The sequence below is a fragment of the Desarmillaria tabescens genome (genome assembly GCF_030435595.1).
Source record: "Desarmillaria tabescens strain CCBAS 213 chromosome Unknown EV420scaffold_7, whole genome shotgun sequence".
NCBI classification, from domain to species: domain Eukaryota; kingdom Fungi; phylum Basidiomycota; class Agaricomycetes; order Agaricales; family Physalacriaceae; genus Desarmillaria; species Desarmillaria tabescens.
The window spans coordinates 296,251-317,124 of NW_026848306.1; the positions used below are offsets into that span (position 1 = coordinate 296,251).

The 20,874-nt window shown below is 48.1% G+C and overlaps 7 protein-coding genes across 7 annotated transcripts; 5 read left to right on the forward strand and 2 right to left on the reverse strand.

Annotated features, from left to right (window-relative positions):
• Positions 1-224: 224 nt before the first annotated feature.
• EV420DRAFT_1328913 (rRNA 2'-O-methyltransferase fibrillarin) lies at positions 225-1,766 on the forward strand. The gene is made up of 6 exons (XM_060468786.1): positions 225-303; positions 364-450; positions 505-959; positions 1,019-1,103; positions 1,158-1,454; positions 1,504-1,766. Exons 1-6 carry the CDS (start codon positions 294-296, stop codon positions 1,536-1,538), a joined length of 969 nt encoding a protein of 322 aa, XP_060334842.1. The 5' UTR covers positions 225-293; the 3' UTR covers positions 1,539-1,766.
• Positions 1,767-1,812: 46 nt separating this feature from the next.
• Positions 1,813-2,640, forward strand: EV420DRAFT_1518728 (DASH complex subunit Dad3-domain-containing protein). Its single transcript, XM_060472079.1, has 4 exons — positions 1,813-2,115; positions 2,168-2,266; positions 2,324-2,466; positions 2,519-2,640. Exons 1-3 carry the CDS (start codon positions 1,972-1,974, stop codon positions 2,363-2,365), a joined length of 285 nt encoding a protein of 94 aa, XP_060334843.1. The 5' UTR covers positions 1,813-1,971; the 3' UTR covers positions 2,366-2,466; positions 2,519-2,640.
• Positions 2,641-2,876: 236 nt separating this feature from the next.
• On the forward strand, positions 2,877-5,858 carry EV420DRAFT_1728316 (family 31 glycoside hydrolase; the record flags this gene model as incomplete). The annotated part of the gene is made up of 10 exons (XM_060479872.1): positions 2,877-2,987; positions 3,041-3,217; positions 3,274-3,630; positions 3,687-3,825; positions 3,875-4,344; positions 4,399-4,500; positions 4,552-4,673; positions 4,727-4,805; positions 4,879-5,010; positions 5,063-5,858. 10 exons carry the CDS (start codon positions 2,877-2,879, stop codon positions 5,741-5,743), a joined length of 2,370 nt encoding a protein of 789 aa, XP_060334844.1. The 3' UTR covers positions 5,744-5,858.
• Positions 5,859-6,520: 662 nt separating this feature from the next.
• EV420DRAFT_1618566 (concanavalin A-like lectin/glucanase domain-containing protein) lies at positions 6,521-8,264 on the forward strand (the record flags this gene model as incomplete). The annotated part of the gene is made up of 9 exons (XM_060475357.1): positions 6,521-6,874; positions 6,927-6,988; positions 7,184-7,303; positions 7,357-7,373; positions 7,434-7,463; positions 7,522-7,752; positions 7,806-7,989; positions 8,042-8,172; positions 8,224-8,264. 9 exons carry the CDS (start codon positions 6,521-6,523, stop codon positions 8,262-8,264), a joined length of 1,170 nt encoding a protein of 389 aa, XP_060334845.1.
• A 1,206-nt stretch (positions 8,265-9,470) lies between these two features.
• EV420DRAFT_1638469 (glycoside hydrolase family 16 protein) lies at positions 9,471-11,679 on the forward strand (the record flags this gene model as incomplete). Its single annotated transcript, XM_060476831.1, has 13 exons — positions 9,471-9,608; positions 9,660-9,767; positions 9,818-9,959; positions 10,017-10,217; positions 10,268-10,406; positions 10,457-10,570; positions 10,627-10,682; positions 10,738-10,786; positions 10,835-10,886; positions 10,941-10,963; positions 11,013-11,437; positions 11,487-11,590; positions 11,647-11,679. The coding sequence occupies 13 exons, from the start codon at positions 9,471-9,473 to the stop codon at positions 11,677-11,679; spliced, it is 1,584 nt and encodes a 527-aa protein (XP_060334846.1).
• Positions 11,680-12,034: 355 nt separating this feature from the next.
• Positions 12,035-14,236, reverse strand: EV420DRAFT_1264521 (uncharacterized protein; the record flags this gene model as incomplete). The annotated part of the gene is made up of 6 exons (XM_060467226.1): positions 12,035-12,258; positions 12,315-12,371; positions 12,424-12,664; positions 12,722-12,847; positions 12,900-13,103; positions 13,157-14,236. 6 exons carry the CDS (start codon positions 14,234-14,236, stop codon positions 12,035-12,037), a joined length of 1,932 nt encoding a protein of 643 aa, XP_060334847.1.
• Positions 14,237-19,635: 5,399 nt separating this feature from the next.
• EV420DRAFT_1638471 (uncharacterized protein) lies at positions 19,636-20,283 on the reverse strand (the record flags this gene model as incomplete). The annotated part of the gene is made up of 1 exon (XM_060476832.1): positions 19,636-20,283. One exon carries the CDS (start codon positions 20,281-20,283, stop codon positions 19,636-19,638), a length of 648 nt encoding a protein of 215 aa, XP_060334848.1.
• Positions 20,284-20,874: the final 591 nt, after the last annotated feature.

The window sequence follows — 20,874 nt, forward strand, 5'->3', positions numbered from 1 at the left end:
AATGAATGCTGTATGACCTTGAGGTAACTTGAAGGCTTGCACCAAGGTAGCGATGAGAATGCGTATAGTATGGGCTACTCGTGCAAGTAAAGTCCAGGACACGGTGCATGCATGTTGACTGCAAAAAGAAATCCACGGTCTTGATCGGACCGGAGAACACGGACCGTAGCCGTGACACTGTGTGACCCGTGACGCCGAATACGGAAAGAGCTCTCGAAAAAAATCTCAACGAGCTCTTCCCATTAACGACACCCGCGAGCGGGCAAATTCTACACCAGGCAAGCGCGTATATCATGGCTTTTGGTTGGTGAAAGATTTTCATGTGGTGTCTTTGATATTCTGACCCTTTTATGCCTCTTTTAGGTGCACCTGGAGGACGAGGCGGATTTGGAGGAAGAGGACGGGGAGGTGATCGTGGAGGTGGTCGTGGTGGAAGCCGTGGAGGAAGAGGTGAGTCAAATCCCATTTCCCAATGAATACATGCTTATATGCGTCTTTTCTCAGGTGGTGGTGGCGTCCGTGGAGGTGGTGTTCAGAGTCGAGGCGGACGAGGAGGAGGAAGAGGCGGTGACCGTGGTGGAGGCAGAGGCAGAGGTGCTCCACGAGGTAGGGGTGGAGGTCGTGGCGGAGGACGAGGCGGTGCCAAAGGAGGTTCCAACACTGTCCTCGAGCCTCACAGACATCCTGGCGTCTTCATCGCCAAAGGCAAAGAGCACCTCCTCGTCACGAAAAACCTCGTTCCAGGTGAATCTGTATACGGAGAGAAACGGATATCTATTGAAGGTGGTGTCGACGGTACCAAGGTCGAGTACAGGGTGTGGAATCCTTTCCGGAGTAAATTGGCTGCTGGAGTGTTGGGTGGTCTGGATGATATTTTCATTGCTCCCGGAAAAAAGGTGTTATACCTCGGTGCTGCCAGCGGAACGAGTGTGAGCCATGTTGCTGATATCGTTGGACCGGTACGCTCTTTTTTCAGCTCTTTTCTCTGACGTTTTTTTAATGTGGTTTGAACTTGCAGGAAGGCGTTGTATATGCGGTCGAATTCTCATTACGATCCGGCCGTGACCTCATCGGTATGGCCAAGAAGCGAACAAATGTTATCCGTAAGGCAGCTCACAGTTTTTGCTCGCTTATATGTTCATACTTTTTTGTCCCAGCTATCGTTGAAGATGCCCGTATGCCGCAAAAATACCGGATGCTGCTATCACAGGTCGATGTCATCTTCGCCGATGTTGCGCAGCCTGACCAGGCTCGTATCGTCATCTTGAATGCGGAGCATTTCCTCAAAGTCGGCGGACATGTGGTTATATCAATAAAGGCCAGCTGTATCGATTCAACGGCGGCCCCCGATGCTGTCTTTGCATCAGAAGTTGCAAAGCTGCAAAAAGAACATTTCAAACCTCTAGAGCAGGTTCCCCTGGAACCTTACGAGCGAGATCACGCTATGGTATCAGGTATGTTGCCTGTCTCGATACAAGCTTGATCTAATTCTTTGTACTGTAGCCGTCTACCTGCGGCACGGTGCACCTAGCGCTTGATTTCTTTGTTACTTTGCGTTCCGCCGTATCCAGCTTCAGGGCCTTGAACAGTGTTGTCTTGAATGGGCACCATCTTGGGCAATTTGGATACCTTTTCCCATCTACAAAAGTATCTGGTATAGCGTGCTGCCGTACAACTGATTTTTTGCTGTCCATCTATTTAATTCTATAAATGTAGATCTTGATGTATTCCATGGGTTTCGTACACTGAAAAATTGGGAGTGAGCTATATTGGACTCCGAAAGATAACCTCAAATTATAAACTGGTAAAGTATTCAATTTCTGGGACACAGACTGGTACTCGGGAGGGCGTCCCGGAGCGTGGGTATGATCAACAGCTCGGCTTCGTCGGCCTCTCAAGTCTTGACCACGATCAGCGTCGACGCTAATTGGATCCTAGCTTGAATTCATCTTAGCTCTTACCACCATCACCATGAGCTCTACCCCGCCGCCTGCTCCATCTTCTGCTTCAGAACCCATCTTTCTCAATAATCCATACACAGGCCATCCCAGCCTCACCCCACTTGAAGCAGATGTCCTTTGGGAGTACGCCAAGTTGGCTGCGAACGTCAAGCAGGTGGGTATCAAAATTGGTGTGTAGACTGCTGCTTACGAAGGGTCGCTTTTAGGTGGCTAGCAAAGCTAAGGGGTTGTCGAAGGAGCCCGATGAACAATTATTGGCGCGCTTGAGGGATCTGGAGAAGAAGATGGGACTGGTATTGACATTGGTGTGTGCTTTCTACGTGCCAGCTTCACCACAGGCTGACGGTAGATGCCATGACTAGTTCAAAGCATCTATCTGGGGCGTCATCAACGAACAGCAATAAATCAGAGCTTTGAATGTCAATGGAAGTGTATCATCGACATGGATGCAGCCACCGAGGACTTTCTCACATATCTCACCCCCTTTGCTCTCGCATATGCACATGTAACGCTCTCTTCAACATTATTACTACGTCACTAACTCTTCTTGCAAGGAGACACCGGCCCGCTCAGATAAAACGGAGGAGCATGACCTACGAGGTCTTTTTTCAAGGTATCACGGGTCTTTGACTTCTGTATCTCGCTCAGGCCGTGGTAGCCTTGAAAATATTCCCTAGAAATTCTACCATTAGCAACACGGAATAATACCAGCGCGAGTTATCGTTGAATTTCGTACGCTCATAGAATGCTTAGCCGAACGGTGACAGTTCTCTCTAGGTGCGTGAAGTGGAGGATGCACGTCATTATCGATCTGCTCGCTTTATCAGTGATTCTCGAGGTCTCGTGTCATGTTTCTCTCAGTCTATATAACTTCCCATCTTCTCCGATTATCAAAAGCATTCTACTCCGCCCACCATGGTCAAGTTTTCTAGTGGTATGTGGTGGGTCGGTCCGCACGTTTCCATCAGTTGGGCTACGGAAGTCGTCAAGAGCGAAGCCTTGGAAGATCGCATCCGATGTGTTGTGGTAAGTTAGTTTGTGACCCTCCGCAAACATACCACTTACGATGAACTGTACAGTCAACGAAGCGTATCAATCATCGCGGCGATACGCTCAATACGCCGACCATCACTATGGAGTGTTCCTCTCCAATCCCCGACACCCTGTTCCTTGAGGCATATCACTGGAAGGCGCAGCAGCCGACGTTAAATGGCCCCGACTATGAAGTGTTCCCCGATGTCGATATTGACAAGTTCGTGAGGCTTTTTCACGCTGTCATGTCTGGAAGACCGCCTCAGATCTATCTAACCAGTGCGCGGATCGGCAAGATGGGCTGGGAACATCCAAGACAGAATCAGAGCTCAAGATCGCAACTAAAACTCTGTCTGCCGTCTTCGATACGCGTCCGGGGATTTTCAACCTTGATATCAAGTCCCACAACGTCAAGAATCCGACAAGCATCACATCGTCATCAAACTACCTTCTTACCCAGCTGGGCTGGCGATCTGTGGGCTATGTTAAGCACGATACGAACTTCGATCATCCCAATCTCACCCTAGCCGATCCTGACAAGGGAAAGAAGTGGATGACGCTGCAGTTCCAGCTTTCTGTGGGCGAGAAGATATACGGTCTCGGAGAACGATTTGGATCGTTCATTAAGAATGGCCAGGTTAGTTACCTTTTGCCTCATATCTACGTCGATCTCTTTACTGTTTCTTCCGTCAGACCGTAGACATGTGGAACGAGGATGGTGGGACGTCATCCGAACTAACGTATAAGAACGTACCCTTCTATATCAGTTCTCGGGGCTATGGAATATTCGTCGCGTGTCCAGGTGCTGCGAGTTTTGAGGTTCAAAGTGAACGTATGCTTTTCTTCTCCTCAGCGCCAGCCGTATATTTACCTCCTCACAGGAACTACGCGTGTCAATATATCTGTACCCTTTGAGAAACTGTCCGCCTACATCATCCATGGCCCCACGCCTGCTGCCATCATCGAGCGATACACCATGATCACTGGTCGTCCCGCCCTTCCTCCTGCCTGGACGTTCAACCTCTGGTTGTCGACATCGTTCACGACAAACTACGACGAAGGAACCGTGACTAAATTCTTAAAAGGGATGGAGGACCGCGACATTTCGGTCGGCGTTTTTCATTTTGATTGTTTCTGGATGAAAGGATTTCACTGGTGTGATTACGAGTTCGATACTGACCTCTTCCCGGATGCCAAAGGGCAGTTGGCTCGACTGAAGGAGAAGGGGTACAAGATCTGTGTCTGGATAAACCCTTACATAGCGCAAGAGAGCAAGATTTTTGACGAGGGCGTGAAGAAGGGATACTTCATCAAGAAGCAAGACGGGAGCGTGTGGCAGTATGATTACTGGGTACGTTCTGTGGGGTCTTTCCATTCGTTTCACCGTATTTACATGTATAACTAGCAAGCCGGCATGGCATGGGTGGACTTTACGAACCCTGAGGCGTGTAAATGGTACCAGTCAATGCTGACGACACTCATGGATATGGGAGTCGACTGTTTCAAGGTATGATAATTTCCTACATATGTACTACCCATCTTCATTCTCATCATGTAGACCGATTTTGGTGAACGAATCCCTACCGGGAACACAGTCTATTTCGACGGGTCCAATCCAGAAAAGATGCACAACTACTACGCTTTTCTGTATAACAAGGTCACATTTGACGTCATCGAGAAGTACAAGGGGAAGCGTCCAAGCCGGTAGTTTTCGCGCGTTCATGCGACGGCAGGGAGGTCAGCGCTTTCCGGTCCATTGGGGAGGTGACCCAATGTCGACTTTCGAGGCTATGGCTGAGACTCTGCGAGGTGGTATGAGTCCTGGGACTTTGCGGATTTGGTTATTGGGCTCACGATATCGGTATTTGTGTTTCGCCATTGCCAGCACATTGCACTATTGTTGACAAATACCAAAGGTGGCTTTGAAGGAAAGCCAGATCCGGCTCTTTACAAGCGATGGTTCGCCTTTGGATCGTTGTCAAGTCATTCCCGTCTTCATGGAAGTGGGAGCTTCCGTGTAAAATTTTTTCGTTGTTATGAAGGCGAAGATGTACTAATGCAACGTACAGGTACCCTGGCTTCTTGACGAGTCTGGCGAAGCCGACGCAGTCTTAAAGAAATTCATCGACCTCAAACTGACCTTGATGCCCTATCTGTTTATCACGGCGATCAAAACACATCAGACTGGAGTTCCTATGATGCGTCCATTATTCGTTGAATTTCCGGAAGATCCCACAGCTTGGAACATAGATACGCAGTACATGCTCGGGCCCAATCTCATGGTTGCTCCCGTCTTCAATGCCGAAGGCTCTGTGCAGTACTACGTTCCAGAAGGCAATTGGTACGGAATAATAGATAGGAAGATCCGCACTGGCCCCAAGTACTTTACCGAGACTCACGACTTCATGAGCCTTCCTCTTCTTCTAAAGCCTGGCGGCGCTGTCGTCATGGGAAATCCCAGTCGCAGCCATGGTCGGAAACTGGCTGTTTACGACTACACTTCGGACTTTACCGTTCTCGTGAACCCGCCTTCGGAGGAAAGGATGGATATCGAGGTTGAGCTCCCAAATAGCGAAGGTGACGTTGTTACACTCTTGAAGGTGGAAGGAAGTTCAAGGACTGGAGTTACGGTGAGCGTTTTAAGAGGAATTGTGAGGGGTCCTTGGAGGGTCAGAATCGTCAACGAATTAGGGGTGGAATTCGACGCTGCGGTCACTCAGGGTACAATAGTTACGGTATGTGCCTGTTAATTGTTAAATTTTTCCTCCTGTAGCTATAAATATACATAGCACATATCTATACTTGTCCACAGTTATAAAAAGAAACATTCCAATTTCCTAATAACCACTAGTAACCAGGCAGATACACGAGGCTTGCAAATTGGAAGCTACATAATTAATTTATATAGGTACGTACTAATACTCCTGATTTTGATCTATGACTCCATCTGAAAAGGACATTCCAACGAGGCAGCATGTTGCAGTTACAATAGTCGAGCGTAATTAGCATCAGGAATTATGCAGGAATCAATAAGTACGGAGTTATCGAAGTAATTGCATGTCAAAAATATGAGCCACCGCAGTGATGATTGATCCGGGATCACTTAGCGGACCTCAATGTGGCTGCAGCTTGGCCAGGTAGACAGTGCTCAGCCTCTTTCCTGGGCGTGTCAAGGGTGAGGATCCTGCAGATAGTTATAACAAACACGTTTTCGCCTGCTGAAATCTGAGGTCTGGGCTGCCTGGGCAGGGGACGCGTCGAAGGGAATTGCTTGCAGTTAGCTGTGCTGACGTCATTCCATGGGAAGCACGACGTCCGGTCTGTCGGACCGTGCATTTACTTGTTGGCGTGCGCCAGCATTGTGTTCCCGTTTGGTTCCCATTCTGATAACAGGTGTTGGACCTATTTCTTTCCTTTACCCCCACCACTTTCTACTGTCGATCCCTTTCCTTCTTCCCTTTACTTATTATTCATCTCTCTTTCAACAAACTAAAGTGGTTAGACGAGATTTCCTCTCTAGAGTCTAGATGATTCTTCTCCACTGGCATGCGTTAACTCTGTACATCGTCCTCTTCATCACCTGTCATGATGTATCAGCGGCATTTGCTTCCCGTGCCCGTGACATTGCTATTCGCCATACCAAGAATATAGCGCGCGATCTGCGTCTGGCCTTCGGTGCATTGGTGGTCTCTCAACAAACCCAAATCGTACCCCAGATGCGGTTGACTTATTGTCAAATTGAAACATCGAGCTCAAGCGATAGTCAACTTCGCGGTGGTATAAGTAACGGCAGTAGCAACTCGAGCGGGACCAGAACGGCAACCTCCGCGACTACTTCAGCGACTACTTTTTCCTCACCGTATCATTTGGTAGAGTCTCATGTGCGTTGAAATTCCCATAAACCTGCAATGGATGTTGATATGAAAAATCTAGAATGGTACAAATTTTTTTAGCGGCTGGACCTTCTGGACAACTTCGGACCCAACCAACGGCTCGTGTTTGCGTATCTGGCTGGTTTGTATTCGTTATTGAACACTTTTACAGGTATTGTAGACTATGTTGACTGAGAGCACTGGAGTACGTGTACGAGCTTACTGAATCTTTCCCGATCTAACGACAAGAAATTGAATAGAGATCGAATAACTTGGTGGAAGTTCAATTCCGATGGCTATGCTGTTATGCGTGTCGAGACCACGGGCAACGGTCTCTGGAAACCGTCAAAGTATCCGCATAACCACGGAGAGTACATATAATGGTGTCCTCGTAATTTTGGACTCCGTGCATATGCCGACAGGCTGTGGAACGTGGCCGTGAGTCATGTTAGTCTTTATTACCAGTGTCTCTTCACATTTTCGTTATACAGTGCGTGGTGGTCTAATGGTAAGATAACATAACCACCGCTGGTCTGTCTGTTTTCAACTGAACTAGTCTGTCCTGTAGGGCCTAACTGGCCTATCGGGGGAGAAATCGGTTTATTCCGTTCTATTTCTCTCGCTTTCTGTTTTGGACTAATATTCATGTTCCATAGACATTGTGGAAGGGATTAATGACTACACGAATAATCAGGCGACGCTTCATACTGATCCTGGATGCTCGCTACCGTCCGTAAGTGCCGATGTGCTTAATATAACTGGTGCCGCGGTTGGTGGGACCAATTGCGCAGCAAACGAGACCAGTAACGAGGGCTGCGGATTCCGCTCCGCCTCCGACGTTTCCTTCGGTGCTGCTTTCAATGACAACGGTGGCGGGGTATACGCTAGTACGTATAGATCTCTTACTCAGAAACTTGCACTCACTGCGCGTTGGCGGTAGTGAAATGGGATGACGATGGCATTAGAGTGTACTTTTGGACTCAAGACACCGTTCCGTCTGATGTTAACGCTGGAACGCCTGTCCCCTCCAGATGGGGATCGCCAATGGCTAACTGGCCATCATCGACATGTAATTCGACTAAATATTTTTACAACCATTCGTTCATCTTCGATACGACACTATGGTTAGTCAATTTCCTTATGGAAGGTACAAATGGTGGCTAATCTTGGCGTCAGTGGTGACTGGGCAGGTACTGCGTGGAACAGTTCGGGGACACCAGGCCAAAACCAGAGTTGCGCTACACGGACGGGTTATTCAAATTGTGAAGATTTTGTCCGAGCTAGCGGAGCGTCGTTTGACGAAGCTTGTGAGTGGCCTGTTTCTTGAGTATTTATTCCGAAGTTTATGGAGTTTGCAGACTGGGAAATCAAAAGTGTCAAGTTTTACGAGCTTAGTTGACGAAATGCCACGAAAAGACTTTTCATTTTGGTGGTTGGGACGATGACATATGTATGTATTCTGAACAGTGGGTTTTGAGTGGGTTACAGCGAGGAATAAAATGTACTATTTTGCTGGAGAACTGGAAGGTCCGACGGGAATGATGATAGCTGAAATGGGCCATGAGCGTCATGATCGCCTCACCGTTATTGGCGGCTCCGCAGTGTGCTTCTACGACGGAAATTTTCATTTCATAGTCTTACATTAATCCGATTTTCTCCATTCCCGGTTTTTGTGAAGCTGACTCACGGAGGACATCATTCTTCGCTTTAGCGTGCGTCCGAACGCTCTGACTGTGCTTTCGTCAAGAATCTGCGCACATGTTCTCTCGAGATAACTTGGCGCCACGCGTCACCGCCTTGGCCCGTGGCCTGCACGTTTCCCGAGGGCTGCGCATAGTACAGCCGCCAAGAATGTAAAGACCAGTCTCGAGTGTGATGGAATCATGAGCACATTGATCTATAGCTTGACATTGAATTCACGGTGGTCTCATTCCCTGTGAGAGCGGCGGACAGTTTGCTAACAGACGACACAGCTCATGTTGTCCTGATGCTTCGAAGTGACCGAGAGAACCCCCTCGTTCGTAAAAGAATGCCGAAGTATTGAGTTCATGCCCTGGTTGTCATGACGGATGCTGAGACTTGCTACGCCCGTTATAGAAATTCCATGTGGTGACACTTAGGCGTGGGAAACAGATTCTACGTTCAAACCGTCGCTGATTTTCGAGACTTTGGTACTGAAACCCATCAGGACTATACAGACTAGGATGGACGCTTGCAGAGGTTATCTCTTTTTGCCAGGGATGCCAACTCGACGTAGGAGTTATCTACTCTTTGTGACTGATCTCGATAGATCTTGATGCGCGCTACGGACGCGTTGCCTGTTGGAAAATGATATGTATGTAATGTTTTTTTTCCTAAGGATCATGCGCTGATTGTCAAATATGCGACAATATGCGCAGTTTTGGGTCACTATAAGCCCGAGCCCAGTTGCTTTTCCCACATAGTCTTTTCTTTCTTCTCCCATCTCCACCCGCCCGCCGGTTACGCACTACGCTCTTTCGAAATTTCGCTCACTCTTTAGGCATACGCCGTCGTATATAAACTTCACTGTATTTTTGGCTATCTAGGAGCCAACGACCCATCGTAGCCTTCACATTCGTTAACAATGCGGCTGACATCTCAGTTCACTTTCCTTGCTCTTGCCTCCTCGAGTTTTGCGTCCCACGGGTTCAAAAGACATCCTAAGCGGTCATCTCAGCTACACGCGCGCTCTGAGACCGGTCTCGCCTACTATGGGTTCCAAGTAGGGGCATCTGCTGGCATCTTTTGATTGTCTGCTAACTTCGTTCTTTAGAACAGCACTATGACTGCGTGTGGTGTGTATTCCAATGATACCGATTATATCGTTGGTTTGGGCACAGACTACGTGACTTGGGAGAGCAAGGATAACTGCTTCAAAACTGTATGCCGACAGTCGGGGTCTGTGCTTTGGTATCTGATGATGCTTTGCAGGTCACTGTTTCTCTGAGGGACGATCCTTCCACGTCTGTCGATGTTACAGTCACCGACGCTTGCAAAGACTGCGGTGATTCGGCCAACGTGTACCTTTCTATGGCTGCTTTTGAAGCCTTGTCAGAATTGACAACCGGCGTTTGTATGTCGTAGTCATTCATTGTCTCCTGGCCTGACCTGATCATATTGTTTGACACAGTGAACGTTACATGGTCGTTTGCCGATGACTCTGCTTCGACGACTTCTCAAGTTGTGGCCACAACGTCCACTGAGGAAGCGACTACAATCGAGACAACATCTGAGGCAGCGACAACATCTGAAGCGGCTACAACGTCTGAAGCAACTACTACGTTTGCATCGACTACTGAAGATAATACGTATTATGCCACAACCACCTCTAGTGCGTACACTTTACTTTTTCAGAAGTGTGAAGTGTTGACACTCTAACAGCGTCGACATCGTCTTCTGCTGCCTCAACCTCAACCTCCTCATCAAGTGGTAATGTAGGCACCTCGTACACTACGTCTAGCGATGGCTGGACACTTCAGACGGCGTTGAAAGGCCAGGATTTGATCAACTACTTCCACTAGTATGTAGGCGTTTGTTCTTTCCAGGGTAGCCGTTCACCGGTCTCAACAGTGATATCGCGGCCGCTGACAATGACGGCGTGGCGAACTACGTGGATGGTTCTTCGGAGGGACTCGTTTATCTCGACGGCGATGAGAACGTGATCATTGCTATCGATACTGCCGAGTAAGTGACTCAAACCCCTGTCCCCTTGCAGGGCAGGATGGCTGATTGTTTTGTAGAACAGTGGCTCTTCGTAACTCAGTTCGGATGGTTTCATCTACTACCTTCAACCCAGGTGAGACGATGCCGTTTGTCTTGTTAGCTATCAATATCACTGAAACCGTTTCCAGGCTACTTGTTCCTCTTTGATATCAAGGAAATTCCTGCGGCCTGCGGAACGTTAGTTGTGCACCTTGCGGCTTACTATTATTACTGACTTTGTTTCAGTTGGCCTGCTGTTTGGTTTACCGGCTCCAACTGGCCTGATGATGGTGAAATTGTACGTCATTGAATTTCCTAACTTCGTTCTGCCAAAACTGACCTCTCCCGTAAGGATGTCGTCGAGGGTGTCAACTAGTGAGTATTGCTATCGTTTCACCAGATCCTGGGTACTAAGTGGATGCAGCTACACCAAGAACATCGTTTCCATCCACTCCGGTGATGGATGCACAATGTCTTCCTGGACATTGTCGTCCCTAGTGCAGGCGTCCTTGATCATAGAAGGTGATAGCAACTGCAATGCTTACGTGTCTACGACTGGCTGTGGCCTCTCTCTTGATTCCGAGACTTCCTTCGGTCTTCCGTTCAACCAGGCCGATGGTGGTGTCTACGGTCTCGAGTTTACCGAGTCCGGAATCAACATGTACTTCTGGAACACCGGTAGCGTTCCTGATGATATCGTCAGCGGATCTCCGAACCCCACCACCTGGGACCCTGTCGTACAATATGCCGCTGACTCTTGCGACCCCGCCTCGCACTTCAAGGACCTCATGATGGTCATCAACACTAACCTCGGTGGAACCTTTGCCGGTGCAGATATCTGGTCTACAGGTGAGTAATCGACTCGAATGATCTGTCACCATCTGATGTCGTCTATTAGAAAATGCTGGAGGTCAAGGCAGCAGCTGTGCAGAGATCACTGGAAACAGTAATGCTGCCGACTACATTCTTAACACCGGTTCCGCCTACACCGATGTTCACTTCGTACGTTTTTCTCTGGAATATGAAATGCTGTGTACTCAGTGTTTTGCTGTCTTTAGTCCTTCCGTGGAATTTACATTTACACTCAATAGTTTGCTTACGACTGGCGGAGAATTCCTTCCCAAAATCCTGGTGATACTTGGGGAATCGGCATTCTATTTGTTTGTTTCCCTCTTGTTTCATTGCATTTGTTTTGGTTGTTTTCTCCACCATCGTGGTTTTGCGTGCACTTTGACAATTCTTTCGGTGTCCGCGGACTCTTGGTTCGTGATTGTGGATGAAGTAATGAACTGGACGTCTCATTTATACCCCTCACTCTTTACATTAGTACAATAGACGGTTCATTTGGTGCATACCCTGGTCATTGAACTCCATCTTTCGCAGTGCGCACTTAGACATATTATAGAGAATACATTGGTGTCATTTACCAACAACAGCAACGTATAGCTACCGAGCTCGGCGATAGAACAACAAGTATGCTGTCCGAGCATCGTCCCGATCCCATGCTTCGAAGACGTCCTCATTTCGAACGTCCGACACCAATTCGTCATCTATACGGATCCATCCTTCTCTAGGTTTCACACTGGGGTTGAAACTGGGGTACCGATGCGGGTGTAGTACATCCAAAGTGTAGTGACCACCAGATGCAGACACTCCATGGTGATACACAGCTGCACGAGTTTTAATGATTACGGCGTGAAAGCGAACAACAGGAAGCCACACTTACCGCCGAACAATCTGTACCGCACAGGCTGACCCTTCCGAACAGTAGGTGACATAAGTTCTATGCAGAAATGTTAAGGGAAGGAAGACGTGAACAATAATTGCCTGCCCACCTGGTCGAATTTCAAGCTCAGGCCCAAACCTCACTTGTTTTCCCACCTTCACCGCGCCACCGAATTCGGTATCGAAGTGGAATCGTTTGATGTGCAGTATGAGAATGGGTGGCAAGGCTTCGATCAGCACCTGTTGACTGGCTTCCACAGCAACGCCTGGTCGAGTGGGAAGCGACATTTGAACAGATTGAGGATGGGAGATGTAAGATAGAGCATCGTCTATCGTGTGTATGTGGTCCGGCTATCAAGTAGTTAACGTCAGGCGTTTCCTCGAGCAATAGCACACGATACTTCGCACCTGTATGTCAAGGCGGATAGCTCTCCAGTCTTCTATGATGACAGAGTCTTTTTGCCCTGGAGCTCGCAACGTTGACCGGAATTTACCTCCAAAGACTCGCGTTATGGGGGATTCTGTATTTTTAATCTGGATGGTTGGAATTAGTATCAAGAAGACTTCAACGTAGTGAGTGCTTTACCATCCTGGTTACTACGGAACGGTTGCGTTTACCAACTTCAAGCCATCCGTCATCCTGAGGGGGTGCATCCTCTTCTTTCTCCTCTATCAAAGTGCGACCTGAGCCTTTCTGAGAGGTTATGGATTGAAGGATAGACAGCAGTTCCTCTTCCAGAGTATCCAAATAGAATCCGAGGAATTCTTCCGCATCCTCTTGATGTCCGCCCTACAACGATCAACATTAGAAACGTAAGCCACAATGGTTTAGTTTGTACGCACCCGCATGTTATCGAACCGTTTCTTTTCCTTCAGCGCATCATAGATATACGTCGGAATGAAGGACTCCCTCTCCCAATCATCATCGTTAACCGCCATTTTTTCCTTACCCTTTCCCTGCGCGGCAGCAGAAGATCCAGGTTCTTTTTCATCTTCTTTCTCGTCCTCGAAGAACTCCTTGAGGAATGTCATCGTGGCCTCCGTCAGATGAGCCTCGGCTAATATCTTAGCCCCGCTACCAACCAACCTGCTAAGCTCGTAGAAGAGCTTAAAAAATGGCGGGCAGTAAAGCAGGATCTGCAGGACCGAGTTAGCAAAACACATGTTGCCTGTATTGATGAGGCCTCGCGGCCTAAGTTTGCTGGTGCTAGGCGCATTTTTAGCCGTGGGCCCAGTCGTGAGCAGGGCAATGAGGTCGGGCTTTTTGCTGGGTGAGACGGGGGCCTGTGCGGATGCAGGTATCGAGAAACCAAGGACAGTTGACGTCGGTAGGGCATTTTTTGACGTCGAAGAGCCACTTGAAGACGGTGTCTGGAGAAGTGATGCCCACGACTTTTTGATGGGGGCTGGGACAACTTTCACCGTAGAAGGTACTGCTGTCTCTAATGTCGCAGTTGGCGAGGATGCCTTAGTGGGATCAGCGATTTCTGGAAGCTTCGCGCTGTTAGGTGCGTCGGATAGGGATACGGATGTATTGGTAGACACAGGAGATCCTGGGAGAGTAGGCGTATCTGTTATCTCTGTGGCCGAGGAGGATGGGACGGTTGAAGTAGCATGAGAAGACGACGAGGACGAGTCCTGATGTAAACCATCGCTTGCGTCATCATTAAGATTTTCGCCTCTGGATTCCTCAGGGAGCGATACCGGTTGGGACAGAACAACTTCCGACGTTGCCGGTGGTGCTTCTGGTGGAGGAGGAATCGGGAGCGCGTCACGGACGATATGAGCCGGAGGATTAGTTCTAGGGGAAAAAATTATTCCGGGAGCGTTGGAAGGGTCGTGAGGGCGTTTAGACCAGATGACCCACTCCGGCAAGGCGTTCGGTAACCTTTGCGATGGGATATTCGGACTAGAAGGGGACATTAACCGTACCGCGTTGGTCAGAGGTGAGGTTGGAGTAAGAGGCAACGCTGTGGGCGACGTAGGCGGTGGGGACTGAGTATTAGTATGCGAGTCATCAGTAGTCGGTGAAATTGCCGGTATATGTGCAGGGTGTGAAGAAACAGGAATAGCACTATCTGGAGGCGGCATGGAGAGCTGTTTTGGGAGAGGTGAGAGAGGCTGCTTGTGTCTGCCATTGTTGAGGGTAAACACCAGACGGAGGGGGCTGGGAATATGAATACGAAGGGGGATAGCTCGGAGGGTATGGACCAGACTGACGAGGTATCGAATTGTGGATCTGGGGTGCGGGAGGTTGGGAATGAGTGGACTGCGGCAGGAATAGGCACAAACGAAGGCGCAGGATGAGGTGAATAGCTCTGTACATTATGGCCACCTCTCATCGAAGCATGGTGACTATATGAGCCCCGTCCGCGACCATTCATTGGTGGTACATGTGGGTGCATGTGAGCAGGAATGGGTCCATATTGGAAAGGAAAGGAGCTATTGCCAGCATTGTTGGTACCATACATCATCGTTGGAGGCGGCGACCGTGCATAATAGTTGGAAGGTCCTGACCCGGAAGGAGGATAGGATGATAGATGAGACATGGTTTTCGCCAGAAGTCACGAACAAGACCTATACAAACTGAGATTGCTGGTGAATTCTTGTCTTCAGAACTGCTGCATAGTACTCACAGAGTATAAACAGCTAGAAAACTTCTGACGCTGCACTGTTGAGCTGCCAAGAAATGCAACTCTTACTTGTGTCACCGTTGCTGAGATTATCCAGATATCCTTTACCGGAGTCCGAACTGATGGCCGAACTTCTCCAAGGAGGAATGCCGCAATATGTGCGAGACTTTTGTTAACCGAATCTGCTCAGTGAACAGAGAAGCGACGGGACCTCGATGGCAGCAAAGAAAAGATCAGCAAGCTTAGGTCGAAGAAGTCGAAGGTGGTGATTGCTAAATCCGGTATATTCCCATCACGTGCTCGTTGCACGGACCAAAACCTGCTGTTTCAAAACAGTTTGGTTCTTGATTGACACTCCTGCTCAATTCTACAACCTCAGTCTCTGGAAGCCTTTCGGTTTTGGTATATCCTGTCCCGATTATCTTCGTCGCAGATCCCGTGAAAATTGACAGGTGTATTTCTTCTATTAACTGGCAGCTATCTAGGAGGATGTAGCAAGTTAATCAACTATTTCAGCAGCCACGCCGAGGCCAAATGGTCAATCAATAAACAAGAAAGACACCTCCTCTTGATGCATTTTTCTTGGAGCGCATTGGACCAAAACATCACCCAACAATTGAATCGAACTCCAGTATAGTGCAAGTCCTTGCCTGTTTGGCCTTCAACTTTCTTACAAGCACACCTAGCACTGCTTCTTGGCTGGTTGTGTCTTCGACGAATCATATTCCCTATCGTTTCAAGTGCTGGAGCATACAATCCAACTCTTTCGTCAGCTTCCAAGCTTTTGAACACCTATTGCAGCTGGAAAAAAATATCTCGCTCTGCGGTGCATAACGCGGTTCAAGTTCCCAGGACATCATTTTCGAACCTGATTAAGGCGCGTAATAGGTTAGTAGGAGACTTATGCTGGAATCGGTCTGATGTGCTGGACGCAGGACGATTCTCAGGGAAGTTTAAGTACCTACTCGGAAACGGGATATGTTTTTGCAGTAGCGGATGCAGGCTTCTGTATCTAATTATCAGCCGCCACGCCATTTCAAGAACGAGTTGCACTTGCGCTCTGTCTCTGACCGAGTATTGGATCATCTGTGTTATCAACAGACGGTTTTTGCTTCGAGCATAGGGTCAAAAGCTGGAAACTCGACAGTACGCACACCTTGGATATATCCGATCACAGTCGAAGAAGAAATGGTGTCTCGGGCTGATCAGGTTACTTCTGCAAAATTCGGTACAACCATCACACACCTGCTTCCAGAGACCATTGCCTGTCAGTAACTGAAACACTTGTCCATGATGGTCTTAATAACCACAGCTCGGCATTTCACCAGCAGCAGGTCCATGAGCACGAACTTGCCATGATGGATACATCGTTTGTCGCATTGTTATTCGGGGCTCATGTATGTGCTAATGTTGATCCTAGGCGCATTTTTTCATTATGATGTTTTAGTATCGATGTTGTGCCCGCTGCTTCAAGGAACGGGCTGGCTTCTGGCTGTCCGACACTATGCTTTATGCGTTTTATTGTCAGTGTAGATGTATACATGTCTAAACCTATACCTCTAAAGCACATTTCCTGATGTGCGTCTTGTGGAAATATTGTAATTCTACACGCGAAGTGGACCTTGTCTGGTTTGTGCCATTTTGTGCCTCAACAGCTGATATGTCTACAATCTGTCACCACCCCGCGAGTGGTCGTCGTATGACTCTGGTCTGATGCGTGATCGACGGAGTCGAGGGAAGATGAGACGGAACGTGTCTGTTTCTGAATGTACGTATATCGCTTCAAGTATGAAAACAACACTAGGCTGACATGGGTTTCGCAATATTGTATTTTCGTCAGCGTGGCAGCATATATACGTGACTCATTTCACTATCTTGCAGAGTCAGTCGTTCCATAAAGTATTCAATGCCGTCATAATTGGCGACACGGTTGCAAACATGACGCTTCCAACAAATTTACGTGTCTCTGGAGATGTAATGAGTTCACTCGTTGTCTTGAATCTTATACGACGCACTAATCTGTGGTGATGAAAGTTTTGCTGGATTCCGTCAACGGATCTCTATGGTTGTCCAGGAATGATATACGTGTTGCCCACAAATCACTATTCGTCGAAATCGATTTGGCGTGGACGCCAAAGACTCGATGAATATAGTCGAACTGGCTCGACATAGTGTTTACGTCCAACGATGATCGTGACGCGGGGTGGAATAGACGACGCATGATTCAGAAGGCAATTTTGGGTGAATTGGGTGTTGTTCACAAGACCGTGACGATCGTATCGCTCCCGGCCATTGTTCTTCACGTATTATCCAAGGACGTACAATGTTCGGTCCCAGTCAGGCGTCCGGGTCAGTGATCCTGAATCAAATTGTGATTTAATGCGCATTTATCATTAATTCTAGCTCTTTCATGTTTCCTGACCCCTTTCGTCGGCAAACAATCAATGTACCGGGACCTTGGTGATTTGCTGCCTCTTTCGGTGGTCATCCTCCCTGGCACATGTCCTTTCATTAATTACGGTCATGCAATCCGACGCAATCGCCAAGAAGGCGCGACATGACCTTTGTCGTGTCAGACTAGAATCATTCATGATCAGTGGCTAAATTGCACTAAGGACATAGAGGGGGCTCGAGGTCCGTTCAAGTGTTCAAGTGTTTACGCGACACGGTCCCTCCGAGTCCTATGTTACTCGACGACTCAAATCACACCTGTTGCAACGACGGCGCCTACAAACGGAGAAGTTTCTCAATCCCGTTCACCTGCAAGCTTCCGCGCTTCCTCGAGGTGTTCTGAAAGAGTCGTCATCTGATAATTGATCCATATCTTCCCAACATCGCCGCAGACGAACCGCATCTCCTCCACATCTTCATTTTCCCAGCTCCCCACACAAGTGCCGTAATATCGCACCGGTTACTTACCGTGCGTCCTCTAAACACGTACAGGATGTCTTCTATCATGTCACCCTTCGGTCCGCTAGCCTGACGTGGTTAACGTACGTCGTCTGCTGCGATGGGATTCGGATTTTGTATGCTGGATGCACATGAACGCAATGCTTCTCCACCCCTTGATTGACCGGCTGTGAGCATCGGTAACCAAAATAACCCCAGCCGCTGAGCTTGACGCTAGGGATCCAGCGCCTCGTTCTAAACGCACCTTTCTCATAATCATGGGCGTAGCGCTTGCTGATCATGGATGAACACGCTGCCTGGTTCGTCTCATTTACCATAGACTTGGCGGTGGGCGTTTAGTAGATCTATTCCCAGTGTGAGGCTACTCAGGTCCCATTTGGAAACCTGAATCATGCGTCCGCTGCTGTTGTTAGAAATGGAGCACCTGTGATGCACTCACTGGGAGGACCCTTCTTCAATTCAAAGTTCATTCCGCCGTGTGGCTGATCAGCTCGCGTACCTAGCATTCACGATGAAGGAATGAAGTTTTATCCGTGAACCAAATGGCGCTGGGTTCGGATCGAATGATCTTAGTGCTAAGAGCATATATTCAACGACCTCTAACGTTATGCTTAATTATCAATATGTCGCTGTCTATCAGACGCACCGACGCTTATCTCGTTATCCCGAATCGGACTCGGACATCAACATCAATATCGCGCCCTGGGTTATCTTACCCTACTCTATCGTCCCGCCCCGACTCGCAATTTACCATCCTTGGCAACTTCCTGATGGACATAGCTCGTTCATTTACAGGCTTGATATCGAGGACGAGCTGAGATTTAGTCTCGATCACTCGCCTGTCCGCTCCGGAGCTATCACGTATTTGCTATTTACAAAAATTGAATGATCTTGGGTTATTCATCGGAGCCATTAAGCAATCGGTACGTCTCCATACCCTGTTAGCATTTTCGAACAGGCCTTTTTTCGTCCCGAGTCATCCGCCAGAACCCCAGATGCTATCGAATGCTATCTCGTAGTGGCTCCCGGACCGGACACCATTTTATGAACAAAAAAGAATACCATTCTGAGAAGCAGGCCTTTCTGTGCCTCCGGGAAGCTAACCCAAAGAAGTTTCAAGGTTCACATCCACAAGATCATTGCTATACATTACGGATCACCTGCAAGCATTCCGAGCCTTACCTCCAACTTAATCACTTGGTCCTTGACTATGTACTGATTCATGCTTCGGTTTCCATATTTTCGTGCTTGAACCGCCTGACCCATGTCGATCTACCGCTACTGGGCTGTTTCCGTGACGGATTCGACTCCATCGCATCCATGAAACCGGGACGCGTAATCGGACCGTTGAGCGGCGTTGGATGTTTGGTGTATCGAGATTCAATCCGACTGGTAATCAAAGTTCGGAAGAAAACTATCACGAATTCCAAAAAGGTGTCGGCAAACTCTAGAGGTTTCGTGACACGCGAAAAAATCTGACCAGCTGCTAATGGGCAAACAACGGTCACAGGAGGGCAATCGATCATGACATCATCATATCTCTTGAGGACTTAATTTGCTGTATCAGAGGACATAGCGGCAAAATTTGAATCTGGTAGTATTGTTGTCTTTCCTACGCAAGAAATTTTGTGCAATGCATAGTTCATAGTAATAGATACATGGGAGGATAAGCAGAAAACTACATTTGACTACGAAAACCTGGTAATACATATGCGCGAATGAAGTGACGAAAATGCTAAAATGCGCAGACACAGAGATGTCGCGAGAGAGAATTTAACGTTAGACACTGAAGACACTTTTTAGCCCCCGTCTCGCTCTAAAAGCTCTAAAGCTAATGCTGAGCGATATTGCGTACCACTTATTTTTCATTCCCTCTGAGCATGTCAAAGTGGGTCGCTTTATCCCAGGTTGTTCCTCTACCGTATCTTCTTTCGGCTCTGACTGATCAACTTGAGGCGTCTCTAGATAATCTTCTACCTTGGAGTCTAGGGACGTGTGAAGCCATTTGCACGAATCAACTACGTCCTTCAAGTTGTCACATTCCCTCTCTTCCTCGATGTCATTGACGGGCAAGTCCAGTACAGACGAAGGGTAGTAAGGGATACTATTTCGTGTGAGCGATGAGCATCTCCGAGCATGAACGACAAATGGGTTAAAGTAGTCCCTTTGATCGTCTTCTTCGCTGTCGCGAACGGCTGAGTGGCTGGATACCCATCCCGGTTGTTCATCGCGGCTGAGGAGGGATGAATTCAATGAGGAGCTTAATATGTGGGCAGATGGGATGACAGGGAAAGGTCGGTAGTCTGGGTCATGCATATTACCTTGGTCGTCAATGTAGATGTGAGGCTGATGTCTACAGGCGGTGGAAAAATATGAGGGATCAAGGAGACGGGACTCAGCCTCTTTGGCAGTTGAAAAACGATGCATGGCGTGTCGGGTTGTTGTTCTGTAATTAAAAACATTAAATGAGCCTTCTTGGTCTTATATGGACGAAGATGGCGAGTCAGAACACGTGCTCCAGACCTTCCCTTCACAGCCACCGAAATTTCTCCTCGCAAGACATCTCGCTACTAAGACGTCTCTCCCTCTTATTGACTCCGAATATTTCTACGTCGGCGATTCTCTCGTTGCAAGACGGAGTCGCAAAAGTCGGTCTCGAGTAAGAACCGACAACACAAGCTTACGGACGCCGCTTTAGGAACATATTTTTTTTCGACAGCCTAGATGTCTGCTAAGTGCTCTGGTAGAGCTTGGCCTTCATGATAGCGAATGGCTGAGACATTAAATTCAATTAAACTCGATATTCGGTGTGTGTATTTTCCGTATTTTCCTATGCCATTTGCGCCCGCCGTGACTTTTCTCAATTATCTTTAACAACCGTTGTCAGTCTTTCAATAAGCTGTCAACCCCTGGATCCACTCAACTGTTGATTGTATGACCTTACAATCTAGACTCTTTGGCATAATTCAAGTGCTATCTGCTGTGGCTATCACAAACAAGGCTGTATCACATACGGCT